Genomic DNA, 14,119 nt, shown 5'->3' with positions numbered 1-14,119 from the left:
AAGGCCCTCGCCGAGGAGCTGAGGCTGTGTCATCAACCTGTGTTCAGGAAAGGGCGTTTCAGTCACACCGCATAGCTATGGACACCAGCTCACACAGAAACTCGCCAAATGCCTCTCACATCAAAGTTACTCTGTGGCCATAATAGAAATTGAAAGGCAGAGATTAGCAACCCTTAACTCATAAAATAAGGAGGCAATGGGAGAGAGCGCCAGCCCTGGTGGAAGGGACTCTTCCTATGGCAACAGCGCAATCCGATTTCATAAGCACTTCGTGAAGCTGTCGGAACAGGAGCTCCTACCACTTTCTAGCTGGAAAGGGATAGAAAGTAAATGTACAGACCTGTTATGGCTAGTTTAAGATAGAGAAAGACACTGATTTCTTTCTTTAGCGTACTGTCTTTGAGTGAATGCAAAAATACTTTAAGGGCTTTTCTTATGTCACTTGAAACTATGTTGTCCCAAGGCTATATTATCTCATAAGATTTTAAGATCCTTAACCATGACTTCTCCTGCAACGAGGAATAGCAAGCCCTTAACCCTTCAGGTTGGGAAGGACTTATTTTTTCCCTCTGAAGTGTTGATTATCATTTCACTGAGATCCTCTTCCGTGGAGCCATGAGTTTGTTACTATACTTTTTATCAACACCTGCTCCCTTGGACTTGGAAGGAAGATCATCTTCATTCCTCCCACACTCCTAGTTGTAAAGTTACCAAGGCAAATACTATGCAGCAGTAAAACAGAAGGATCTCTTACCCTTTGAGACAGCATGGGGGTACCTAGAGAGTATTATGCTAAATGAAATAAACTAGTCAAAGAAAGACTGGTATCACATGATTTCACTTTATATGTGAAATATTAAGAACAAAATAAACTGATGAACAGAATAGATCCAGAGACATAAAAGCATGGAACATACTGTCGAATCTCAGAGGGAAGGTGGGGCGGGGGGGGAGCGGGAGGGGGGGTAGGAAGAGATTAACCAAAGAACTTGTATACATACATGCATAACTCATGGACACAGACTATAGTGTAGTGAGGGCCTGGGGTGGAGGTGAGGGGGCTACAAGGGGTAAATAAAGCATATATATATAAATAGAGGCCCAGTGCACAAAATTTGTGCACTCGGGTGGGGTCCCTCAGCCTGGCCTGTGCCTCTCACAGTCCGGGAACCCTTGGGGGATGTCTGACTGATGGCTTAGGCCCGCTCCCCGGGGAGCAGGCCTAAGCCGTTAGTCAGACATTCTTAGCGCTGCCTCGGAGGCGAGAGAGGCTCTCCCTCCACTGCCACTGGGCTGGCCAGCAGTGAGCCCAGTTCAGGGCTTCTGGCTGAGCAGTGCTCCCCCTGTGGGAGCACACTGACCACCAGGGGGCAACTCCTGCGTTGAGTGTCTACCCCCTGGTGGTCAGTGTATGTCATAGCAACCAGTTGTTCCGCCATTGGTGGATTTGCATATTAGCTTTTTATTATATAGGACACACACACACACACACACACACACACACACATACTAGAGGCCCAGTGCATGAAATTTGTGCACTGGGGTGCGGAGTTGTCCCTCAGCCCAGGCTGCACCCTCTCCAGTCTGGGACTGCTGGCTCCCAACCGCTCACCTGATTGCCAGCCTGCCTGATTGCCCCTAACCACTTCTGCCTGCCAGCCTGATCACCCCCTTACCACTCCCCTGCCAGCCTGATCGACGCCTAACTGCTCCCCTGCCGGCCCGGTTGCTCCTAACTGCCCTCCTCTGCCAGCCCGGTTGCTCCTAACTGCCCACCCCTGCTGGCCCAGTCACCCCCAACTGCCCTCCCCTGCACGCATGATCGTGCACAGCTGCCATCCCCTGCTGGCCATCTTGTGGCTGTGGGCGCCGCCATCTTTGAGGGTGTGGCAGTCAATTAGCATATTCCCTCCTTATTGGCTGTGTGCACTGCCATCTTTTAGGGCAGGGCAGTAGATTAGCATATTCCCTCTTTATTAGATAGGATATATATACATACATACCCAGGCAAATCTTAAAAGGATGAAGCTGTCACCTGTGTTGGAATTCCCAAGTCACATCACCAAAGATCTGTGATAGTCAATGAACTCTACATTTCCATCTCAGATTAACAGAGCCAAAAACACCCAGAAGAAGGTTCCTGAGACAGACTGCTCAACTCCTCTCCACTGCCTTCCCGATTCCATCAGACCCGCCCAGCCCCACTGCTAATATTGAGACTGTTGATAGATATAACAAAACAAATAGCAATGATTAAGATTTAGATATTAAATTAGAGACTAATATTTTACTTTTTTTAAAAAAAAAAAAAGATCTTTCTCTTTAAAAAGAAAGGGGGTTCTAATAGAGAACCCTATTGTATTTGAAATATAATCCAACTTGCAAAAAAAAATTTTGATTAATACCTGACAACTATGGCATAGTTGCAAAAGGCCTCAAAACTTGAGGTTGATTCTTGACTCTATCTCAAATATTTTCAGGTCAGATCAAGTATTTGAAAGTATTCTGTAAAGTCTGAGATCTAAAGCAGGGATTCTCAACCCTAGCTGTGTTATAGTTGTTATCTACGTAGCTCCTAAAAAGCATTTCTGTGCAGACCCCACCCAAGGCCACTTAAATTAGAACCCTTTAAGAGGGCTCACATATCAGTCTAGTTTTAAATCTCCCCAGGTGATCCTAATCTATAATTAGGGCTGAAAACTATTGCTCTGTTAAAGAGGTTTGGAATGTTACCTGCCCAATGGGATGCCTGGGGTCCAGAGGGCTTCCAAAATTATTGCTGCACAGGCCTCATCCCCAGAAAGTGTGATGTAATTGCTGCCCAGGTTCTTACATGCTCGGCCCAGCTTGAGAACCATTGGTTAGAATCAGCATGTCTAAGGACTGCGATCTTAAGAAACATTTAAAGACTCTCAAGAATTACTTTCTCTACTTAGCACTGAGTGGTAAAATTTTAGGGAAATTTAGAGAATTTAAAATTTTTTCATTAACAAAAAGGCAAACTACACCAATCAATGGAAAAAAAAAAATACCACCAAGTTTCTATTAGCTACTGTGGCAGGAAATATTCTCCTAGCTGAGCACTCCCACCGCCCCCCAAATGCCACATTCTTATTTTCTTGTCCTGTTGTTTTCAATAGAGTCAAGGCTAGAGATGCCATGGATTTTGGCATTGTGTCTCTGTTCTATGGCCTCTACTATGGCATAATGGGGAGAGACTTTGCAGAGATCTGCTCGGATCGCATGGCTTCTACTATAGGGGTAAGTGTTGCTTTTATGATTTGTAACCACTTATGGTACATGGAGAAACGGTCTCATCTGACACCATATTTGCATCCATTTTCAGAAATCAATAAATCTTTCTTGGTTCTCTCAGCCCAGTTGCTCCTTGGATTCTCCTTGCACCAAAATTGTCTCTGCTAATTAATTAGAAAATACATTTCTCATCGATATAAAGTGGTTAGGAAATAAGGCATCTTTTAAAATATACCAATTATTTGGAAGTAACCATATCTAGCATACTCCAATTGCCATCATTTAAAAGATTAAAAATTCAACAATACCAAAAACCCATTATTTCTGCCTACTACAAATAAAAGTCATATCTGATGCAACTACAACACTTTAGAATCAACCAGTGCCTCAGGGTAATACTCATCATAAAGATCAGTTATTATTGTATAGCATTTGAAGAAGTAAACAATATAAAAAGTGTGTTAAATGTAATTCTGACTATATATTGTTCCCTGGAATTCTTAAAAAATCCCTAATAGTTTAACTCTCTTAAAAATAAAACTCAGAATGAACATACTTGCTGGTTGGATGGATTTCAGAGTCAGATAGTAGGAGCATTTATCTGTGCCTGACACATGCACATCTCTTAAACATAAACCAAAGCCTGCAGGGCTGACCCAGTGGTTTCAGGAATTCTCAGCCATGTCTCTTGGTACACAGCCAGATCTGAAATGGAAAATCTAGTGTGAGGGCAAGAATGAACTTCTAAACTGTTCTCTCTCCCCATTTATGGGGCAGGACTAAGTGGACGTTATCTTGATTTCCTTTCCAGCCATCTCCATAGGCTCTATCTTACCCTTTTTCTTGAGCTTGGAATCCAACTTCTGTGGTGAAATACTGGAACAAGATTACCTTTTGGGATTCCTCTGCCATGTGTCATCTGTGGGCCAACTGCCTTTCTTATAAGGTTTAAAGTCAACAAAGGAGGAAGCATTTTCACTCCCAGTTCCTCCAACAAAAACCAGAAACCATACCCCTTTAAAAATACCCAGGGCCTCTTGTGCTTGCTGATGGGCAGGAGAGGAAAAGAAGAGTTGTATGCCCCTCTTGTCCAGTGGATCAGGAAGAAGAGATTTAACCTAGCAAGGCAACCAAGTCTTGAAGCACCAACTTTCTGGAGACTTCTCACCTGATCACACCCATCCTCTGTCATCTTCACTTCAGGTCACCAAATACGTAAACGCACTGCCTCAAGCCATTGGGATAGCCCCCAGTGACTTGAATTGATGGTGTGTGCATGTGTGTGTCTCTGTGTGTGTGTTTACAGGCACTACAATTACATGAGGATTAAAAAATATAGAGATGCCTGGATTTACTCCAGAGTTGTGAGCTTAAAAGCTTCCTGTGTGATTCTGAGCTACATCCCTGAATAGAAACTGTTCCTCTTGAAGGATTCCTCTGTCAGAAGATTAGAGTGGAGATTATACTTAGCCAATGTACTTTGGGTCTATTTGGGGTTCCGTGAGATTTTGTCTGGAAATCTCACACGGACTAGCATTGTTCCCATGGGAAAAAGTGTTTCAAGTTCTAAACCAACGAGGAAGCAGTAAAGACTCCCTGTCCCAAAGCCTGGCAGTGTCTTCCCTGTGTTCAGAGAATGGTCTGTGCTCTCCTGTTCAACAACGCTCTGTGCATTTCTCCCAACAGTTCTACAGCGACAGTGGGATGCCCACAAGGAGCTTATCAGACAGCACCTGTGCCATCTGTGGACAAAAAATCATTGTGGAGCTCGATGAAGAAGGGCTCATTGAAAACACTTACCAGCTTTCCTGCAATCATGTGTATCCTTTTCATGGGAAACCATTTGGTCTTCGTGAAGCAATACTGGGAGGCAAATTTCAAATAATCTGTGTTGGGTATGGGAGATGGTAAGTCAGGTAAGACTGTCTCCTCACCTATTCTCTTTCCTCTCCTCCTCCTAACCCCATCTCCCCTGCTTTTCTTAGTTCCCAGGCCTTTATCCTTCTGCCCATCTTTCTTCTTGAGACTTTCTGATCATCCCTGCTGAATAATGAACTGCTAATTTAAGGGGAACCTTCTGCTCCAGTAAGTTCCTTTTTAAAAAGGAATCTTAGTGCCACAGGGACAGAAAGGCTCAGCATCTGTATAGGATGCTGGCTGGACTGTTGGTGAAGCCATAGTGAACAGATAGCCAAGAAGGACCAGGGAAAGAAGGGGATTAAGGGGTGAGGAAAAGAGTGAAGTTTTAGGTGCAGGGAGGAACTCGGGACTATGCGGGTGGAGCCCCATGTCTGAATCTCACAGGACCAAGAACGACAAGGTGTGTTTTGCTTTGTCATCCTAGGAAACTGCTTGTGTCACCGGTGGTAATGGGTGCAGGCAAATATCAGCTTTGGTCCTGCAAAGAGGATAATGCCACAGACAGCAGGACACTGTGGGTTACAAAAGGAGGAACCAAAATGTTAGCACCTAGTTCTTGGACCATTTGGCTCCTCTACCTATGTGTTCTGCCCCGAACAGCCATCTACTGGCTGAAGGGTCTTGGATGTTAGGGACCAGTCAAGCCCGGGCCTGGAGACCAGCTTTCTCTGGGAACTCCAGCAACTACTGAGGAGAACCTCAATATATGGAAAGACGGCTGAGATCAAGAGCCCTGAGTGAGGCAGCCTGTGCTGCCTAAGCAGGTGTCTCTGGATAGCAAAGTTGTGCTGGCCAACAACCAGTATTTTAACTCTTTTCTAAGTACATAATACTTTACGTTATAGTGTAATATCAATTTTACAATACTACGATACACTCAGTTCAAAGCTCTGGCATTATGAGGCGGTTAAACCATCTGCCTCTGGCCTGCAAAGCCCACCTACTCAGTCAGTAAGACCCTAGATGTGCAGCGCTTATGACTCAATTCTCTTTAATCTGGAGAGATTACACTTATACAATCCTGTGAGTAAAACACTGGATCAGATGCATTTGAAATGTAATAGGAACCTTTGCTTCAACATTTAAGCCTTAACATGTTAAGGTAAGAAACAAAGATATCCCATATGGATTTCGATGTTGGTGTTTCAGTGGGATACCTTTCCCAAAAAACTATCATTTTTAATAGAAATTTTCCAAGTCTGGCTCTAGTTTTAAATATGCCTTACTTTTCAAATGCTGGAACAGAGCCCCTGCTGCCTTTTGCAAGTGGAAATATTTTCTCTCTCCACCTTTAAAAGCCCTTGGGAATCATTGTACATGTGTGCATATGCAATCCAAAATGCAGTTATCTTTAAATTTGCTTTGCAGGGAGTGTTATTAATGGCCCATTTTAGCATGAGTCATATTAGCCAGAAGCAGGCAAACATGAGTCCTACTAACAAGGCAGGGGCAGAGATCTGGGTCCTGCTCTGGAGCAAAGACGCGTGGAGATTCTGGAGATGAAAGAGGATATTAAAGGGGAGGTGGACTTTTCAGTGCCGGCTCCAGCCCTTTCAAATAAAGGGCCAAATGGGTTTTGCTTCCAATCTTTGTTATATAATACACCGCTTTGTCTTCACCCAAGCATGCTGCAAAAGTGACCCCAATCCCAAGAATATAAAATAGTGGAAACTCTTAGTTGCACACAGATCTAATACTGAGGAGTTATTCGCACGGCCTTGATTGTCTACACCTCCACGACCCTCCATTTGTCAGGGCAGGGCCTTCTCTATCATTGCTGTCACACGGATGTGTGGTAGGCCAGGCAGTAAATCATGAGATCTTGATCTAGAAAGCCACCTTAAGATCAATGACCATAGAAATAAATGAATCAATAGGATGGGTCTCATTGTAGGTCATCATCCTACTCAAATCAACAATGTTGTGGCACCTGGGAAAATGTATTTGCAAAGGCAATTTGGCTTTGAGCGTTTCATTCAAATATTCATGCAATACATAGGCACTTAGGCTCTGTCTAAGGTGCTGAGGACAGAGATGAATGAGATGTGCCATATGGTCCAGAAGAGACATGGAAGCAGACAGTCATGATACAGTGTGACACATAGTGCTGTGGGAAGCATAGGGTTCACTCTCAACTTTGGAGGCCAAAGGCCAGACTTTCTAGATAGGGGGATGTATACAAATAAATTCCTAGATTTATATTTTATTAAAAGCAGCCAGCTCCTTATCAGTAATAAAAAAGATAAGAAACTAATAGAAAGATTATAAGTTTATGACCACATAACTTAAATCCATCTAAGTGCCTAAGACAAGTCTGATCACATATAGGTAGTGAGTAATGCACAAGAGTAGAATAGTGGAATGCTACGGGAAATGCATGAGAAAGGCACAGTAAGCTGGACAGAGAAATAAAATGATGCATTTACATAAGATATTACCATAGAAAAGCATTTTCACATTCTTAATCTAATTTAATTCTTGTGAGGATAAAGTGAGGCCAAGAAGCTTGATAACTCCTCAGGGCCATAAAGCTACTGCAGCTCTGACTCCAAGCTCAGTCCTGGGGGATCCACTGTCCTGCAGGATCTCCCTCAAAAAGTGACGCACACAATCAGGCCATGACTGACAGCCATTCTCTCACCCTCCACTCCTCCACTCTACAGATGGAATCATTTCCAGCATGTCCTCACAAAGCAAACCTTGCCTTTCACATCTAGAAGCTTCCCTAACAAGATGCCCAAGCTTTCATGAATTCTGCATCCGAGGCTGGTGTATTGTTGGTAAAAAGCAGACCTGCCCTTACTGCAAAGAGAAGGTTGATTTGAAGAGGATGATCAGTAACCCGTATCCTTTTAAAACATAAGTTATGAAATGTTATCTTAAATGTTTCTGGCGATGCATTCCTCCAGATAAAGAACTTTCATTATCTTCATTGTAGTCACAACAGAAAACTCTGTTTTCCCAAAATGCCTACCTCATCAAAACCACTTACTGGTCTCTTTTCTCCCCTGTGTCTGCTACTATTCTGGTTAGAAACTGAAGTGCCAAAAGAGACATACTCTACTCTTTATATTCCATATGTTCCAGCATAAGGGCTTTAGCGGAAATGTGATGGGACATTGAAAACAATAGGTAAGTATACGGAAATATGAGAGAGAGAGAGAGAGAGAGAGAGAGAGAGAGAGAGAGAGAGAGAGAGAGACATAGCTTGGAATTTTAATTTTAAAAGCCCCAAATGTGAACTAGAGTATAGAAAAGTATTTTTAAGGTGTATCAAATTTCATTATTTCCAGAACTAAGTAGGGCTTTCCCCCCTGGGTTTTGGCTTTTTAAATTCCTTGCCATGCTCTTATTTTTTTCTTAGGCTAAACCCTAGTGATAATAATATTGAAAGGAAATGAAGTCCTACTGGCTTGGTCGGCTTATGGCAGCAACTAGGATTTTTAGAGATACCAGGATCCCCATCTAAATAAACCCAAATCTCATTAAGGCACAGGCAGGTAATGGCCCCATCCAGAGCTGACTGCAAACACTCAGTCCTCAGCCCACTGGTTCCAGGCCATAATACACGTATCTCTTCCAGGGGTGAACAGGATTAAAACATATCCCGCTTTAGGCAGGAGGCATTGAGAGGTTGGTATCAACCTGCCAAATACCCTCTCTTCTCAGAGGAGACAGCCTTTCTATACTTTCTGAGTCGCAGTCCCCTAAATTGCACAGTGCTAAAGCAGATACCACCCTTGTTCCCTGCCTCTCACCAACCCTAAGTGCACTTTTAACAACGACTGCTGGCAGCAAACTCCCTCCCCCAATCTCTGAGGTTTGAAAATCCAAGAAAGACTTTCATGTAGGGCAGCAAGGGAGGCAGCACTGATAGGTCTTTGGGTCCTTAGAGCCTCACTATAGCAACAGCCACCAGCTGCATCCACAGGCCAGGCCTTTCTTGATGAGTCCGTGCAACTCAAGCACAACCGAAGCTAAAGGTGTGTGATACTCCTTCCTCCTTCCTTTTCAGCCGCTCTCCCTGAATTTCCAGTTCTCCTGTGAGGAGACCAAGCCCACACCGTTTGGGTGAATAACTTGTAAAACCACAGTACATAAATCTTTCTTTTAAAATTGGCCACAATGTGATCATAAATGTCACCTTAAATGATCATTGAGATAATAAGGAAGAATTGGTTTCTTTCTATAGTCTTCTGAGAATAAACTTGAATATTGCGGGTGCCCTTTTTACTGAGACTAAATAGAAGAAAAAGCTACATGTGAAAAAACCTGCCTTCATGCGAGTAACATTGCTATCAGAGATATGCTGTATTAAGTCCCCTCAGAACAATTTATCAGATACCAGAAAAAGGTATATCTTACCTATGAACACAAGTTTTAATATACAATGAATCTCCTCTGACAAGCTGCCTATGAAAGCCCAGAGCTGTTTCGCTCAATTATAGCAGCTTCCCTTACCCGTGGCTTCCTATGCTGTCATTCCCCTCTTCCTCTTTCTTTCAGTATTTGACCCTTGCCTTTTATTCTTGTTTTGTAGTTGGGATTGTGGTATCAACTTTTATTACTAGAAATTAGGTGTATTAGAAATAATTATGATAACCAATGCTATAAAAATCATGTATGGAGTTTTTAAATGAGCACATAGAACTATGAAAGGAAATGTCCACTCATGCTATTGCTTATATTTGCAAATGATACTTATAAATATTTCTGCTGTTTGGTCATATACAGAGCAACCTCCTTAACTGAGATTTAGCTGGGAGCGCACACACATTTTATATGGACAAATCCTGGATTGGCTTCGTTATTTGGTTGCCTGGCAACCCATGGTGATAGGAATAGTTCAAGGCATTAACTACTCACTAGGGCTGGAATGATACAGGAAGCAAGGTGTTGCATGTTGAAATGTTTTCAAGTCCTTGATTCTACATTTACTATTGATAATCATTTTTTAATTTTAGAGATGATTCCGAGAGTTTAGAAAACTGAATAAAATTTGTGGGTCTACCTAAGGCAATTTGTCTATGTGGACAGAATTTAAAGAACTGAGCAATGAAATAAACCAACGAAGTACACTCTGCATCTTTCCCATTACGATTGTCTTCTGATCCACACATGTGACACGTGTATTACAAACACCCCCAAGGACATCCTTCCTCTGATTTGGCTGGTAATGATCTCATCTGTTGAGTGTTTCAGTGGTTTGCAAAGCACTTCTCACACAGACCATTTAGTGATAATTAATACCTTCTGCTCAATTCAGCATCTCCAAAGAAGCCGGCAGAGTTGTGAAGTAATCTGCGGTGGAAGGATAAGGCCTTTTCTACTCCTCGTGCTTGTGACCACTTGGCCACTTTGGCACCACTAAACCCTCCCATAGAGACAATTACTCCTGAAACCTCTACACTAGGTGCCACAGCCCACGCAGTGGGCCAGAGCTATGCCAGGTTTCCTGAGTCTGCCAAATGCACGCAGCCCACCCAGGGGCTGCACTGAAGTGGAAAGAATCACTCTCAATCTTTTGTGCAACTCTGTGTACACACACACATACACACACACACACACACACAGTCACTCTGTTGCCATACTCTGCTTCTATTTTCTTCACAGCAATTATCCATACCTGCAATCATATCATAGATTTGTTTATTGTTTGTCTTTCCCTCCATGAAGGCAGAGAATTTCATCTGTTTGTTTTTTCCCTACTGTAACTCCAGCACTTGGAGCAGTGCCTCTATAAATAGGCACTCTATAAATATTTATTGAAAGAATAAAATAATCCGTTTGTAGGAGAAAACAAAATTAACAGAATAGCAAAGACCAGTCAGAAATAATTAACCCATGAATGATATGTCAGACTCCCCAAAATTAATTCATTTTAAATTACTGGTCATTTGTTAAACAGCCAACACTGTATACGTAACACCAGACATCTACTCTGTAATATTTAAAGGTATTACATTCATAAGAAGTAGAAAAAAACACACCCACTGTCAAAAATATTGGCAATGTACTTAATGCTATGCAAAATTCCATCATAGTTTTAACAAAGAAGCACACTAGGATTTCTACCTGTTGGTAACTGGCCTTCGTAAAATTGCCCAGTGCTTCAGTGTTAGGATTGGTTCAGCATCCAGATTACTAGAAGATTTCACTCTGATTTATTTCTCTACTCAGCAAACATTTTGGCAATTCAATACTTACACACTTACTACATACCAGGAATGTACAAGGGTTAAGGAGATAAAACAAGATTCTTGATTTTATAGTCTTGATTTTATTGACAAATAAAAGAGCTCATAGTTGGATAAAATACTAACTAAAAATTAGTTTTTCTTCTGGAAAAGGAGCCTTAAATTGACCTCTGGCCCTAGCAAGTTTGGCTCAGCAAATAGAGCGTCAGGCTGTGGACTGAAGTGTCCCAGGTTTGATTCCAGTGAACATGCCTGGGTTGTGGCCTCGATCCCCAGTAGGGGGCATGGAGGAGGCAGCCTATCAATGATTCTCATTGATGTTTCTATCTCTTTCTCCCTCTCCCTTCCTCTCTGAAATCAATAAAAATATATTTTTAAATATAAATAAAATAAATTGACCTCTGATGTATTTGCCACTTATCTTCAGTGGATGGGTACACAACGGTAGCTTTTAGAACAATTTAGAACCCTGGGCAGGGAAGCCAGTATGAATTTGCTTGGAATTCTGAATGACTCTCAAAGAGTTCAGAAACATGTTAGATAATAGCTAAACAATCTCATGAAAAAAATAAAGTGCTATTTTTTTATGCAGTTTAAGTATTTATAATTGAATTCCAATTTTGTGAAGTTATATATGCATATATATAGAAAATAATACCATAATTAATTAATAATATAAGAATAAACTCTGTGCTTTCCATATGAATAACTGTAGACCTATTTTTGCCCAACACTGTATATATATATATATATATAGAGAGAGAGAGAGAGAGAGAGAGAGAGAGAGAGAGGCTCAGTGCATGAAATTTGTGCACAGGAAAGAGGGGGTTGTCCCTCAGCCCAGCCTGCACCTTCTCAAATCTGGGACCCCTCGGGGGATGTCCGACTGCCGGGATTGGGCCTAAGCTGGCAGTCGGACATCCCTCTCACAATCCAGGACCGCTGGCTCCTAACTGCCTTTGCCTGCCTGCTTAATCGCCCCTAACTGCTCCCCTGCCGGCATGATCGTCCCCAATTGCTCTCCCCTGCTGGCCTGATTGCCCCCAACTGCCCTCCCCTGCTGGCCTGATTGCCCCTAACTGCTTGCTCCCCTGCCAGCCTGGCCTTATCGCCCCAACTGCTTGCTCCCCTGCCAGCCGTATCGCCCCTAACTGCTTGCTCCCCTGCCGGCCTGATCACCCCTAACTGCGTCTGCCTCGACCCCCGCTACCATGGCTTTGTCTGGAAGGAAGTCGGATATCCGGAAGATGTCCGGTCGACCCATTCTAATGAGCATATTACCCTTTTATTAGTATAGCTAGTACAGACCTATACACTACAGTTATCTGTGGTTATCTGAAGGTAAAAGGATAAGAGCTGATTCTTATTTTCTTTTATATAATTTTATCTCTTTTCCAAAATTTCTACAGTGAACTTGTTTAACATTCACAATCAGAAAAATATTCTTTTTAAAATATTCCTTTAAATCTATCAATTAAATATTAAGCTATTTTTCTATTGCTGTGCAAATTATTGCAATTCAATCTAACAGATCAAGTCCATGTTAAATGTATCTAGTCCTCATGATAATTAACATTGTGTTTAATGTAGGAAATAGAGAAGTAAAGCAAAAAGTCCATTACTGTGTTTGGTTTCTGCAGCACCTCCTCACGTTTCCTTCTCCTGAACTTTTCCATGTTTTTCTTAGGCTGGCCACTGTTTCCTCCATAACACTCTCCTGGGAGTTTGTATGAGAGAGAGAAGTATTATGTGACTGTCCCAGGGACTATAGCCTGTTATACACTTAATGAACTTACTTCTTTGGGATATTTTTCTATGAACCACAGGATCTCTTATATTCCTGCTAGTACCCTTAACAGAAAAATACCCATTTGTCAATCATAACACATAAGGAGGTGAATTACTTTTTGGAAAGTAACACCCAACATCTACTCCAGGCATCCCTGCCACCCCATGCAACCACCTCATGGTTCTCATTCTCACGGCTTGGTCCTCTAGCCCTCCTCACCCCTCCAGAGGGAACAGTGACTTAGTGAACATTACTGTACATTAATATCTACATCAGGCCCTATGATCTCGATATTATTATCCCTACTTGAAGGGAAAATACTTTGGGTCAAGTTAAGTACCTTGCCCAAAGATATGTACCTACTAACCCAGGACTTTCTGACTCCAGAGCCCAATAAACCACACAAACCCAGTTCCTGCTGAGAACTGAGTGGGGGTCAAAGGAAGTTCACTTCCTTTCACATAAGAAGGTAGTTGTACCAAATCAGTAAATAGCATGAATTGCATTAAATTTAATGTGTTATTAAATCTATGTTATAAAAAGTAACACAGGGAAATATTATCTATCTTTCAAAATAATTGTGCGCCAAATATTTTTTCTCATTATGAGGAACCTAGAGGTTTATACTTGTTAAAAAATATATTTAGCTCACAGGTATTATTATAAATTTTCAGAAGGAAAAAAAAAAGGAAGGTTTTTTTAGAATCAGAAACAAGACCTTTCAAAGAAGCAAAAAGCAGCACGATGCCAGGGAGACAGACCAGAAGATGGGGCTGAGAGCCAGGGTCACTCGAGACAAATTAGAACTGCACCTACGGTTAGAGGCTGGAGGAAGAGGAGTCAGGATATGGGCAGCTTCTTTCAAGTCCTTCTAAACGGAGTATTTTATTTACTTTATTAGTTTGATTTTCAGTGAAAAACGTAATTTACTGTATCTTGTGTTGTGTACCCTCCTCAC

At 42.1% G+C, this 14,119-nt stretch overlaps 1 protein-coding gene across 1 annotated transcript in view; it reads left to right on the top strand.

Moving 5' to 3' along the window:
- The window catches only part of RNF175 (ring finger protein 175), a 28,902-nt gene extending 18,298 nt beyond the window's left edge, over positions 1-10,604 (top strand). The window contains exons 6-9 of the mRNA XM_036315485.1: positions 3,141-3,261; positions 4,942-5,075; positions 7,918-8,019; positions 9,935-10,604. Coding sequence (XP_036171378.1) covers positions 3,141-3,261; positions 4,942-5,075; positions 7,918-8,019; positions 9,935-10,055 — 478 coding nt within the window. The 3' untranslated portion in view covers positions 10,056-10,604. The remainder of the gene's footprint in view (positions 1-3,140; positions 3,262-4,941; positions 5,076-7,917; positions 8,020-9,934) is intronic.
- The last annotated feature ends 3,515 nt before the right edge of the window (positions 10,605-14,119 follow it).

Source organism: Myotis myotis, unplaced genomic scaffold (genome assembly GCF_014108235.1).
Source record: "Myotis myotis isolate mMyoMyo1 unplaced genomic scaffold, mMyoMyo1.p scaffold_m19_p_6, whole genome shotgun sequence".
In the NCBI taxonomy this organism is placed as follows: domain Eukaryota; kingdom Metazoa; phylum Chordata; class Mammalia; order Chiroptera; family Vespertilionidae; genus Myotis; species Myotis myotis.
The sequence above is the reverse complement of the archived record's forward strand: the minus strand, read 5'-3'. Positions and strand labels throughout refer to the sequence as shown.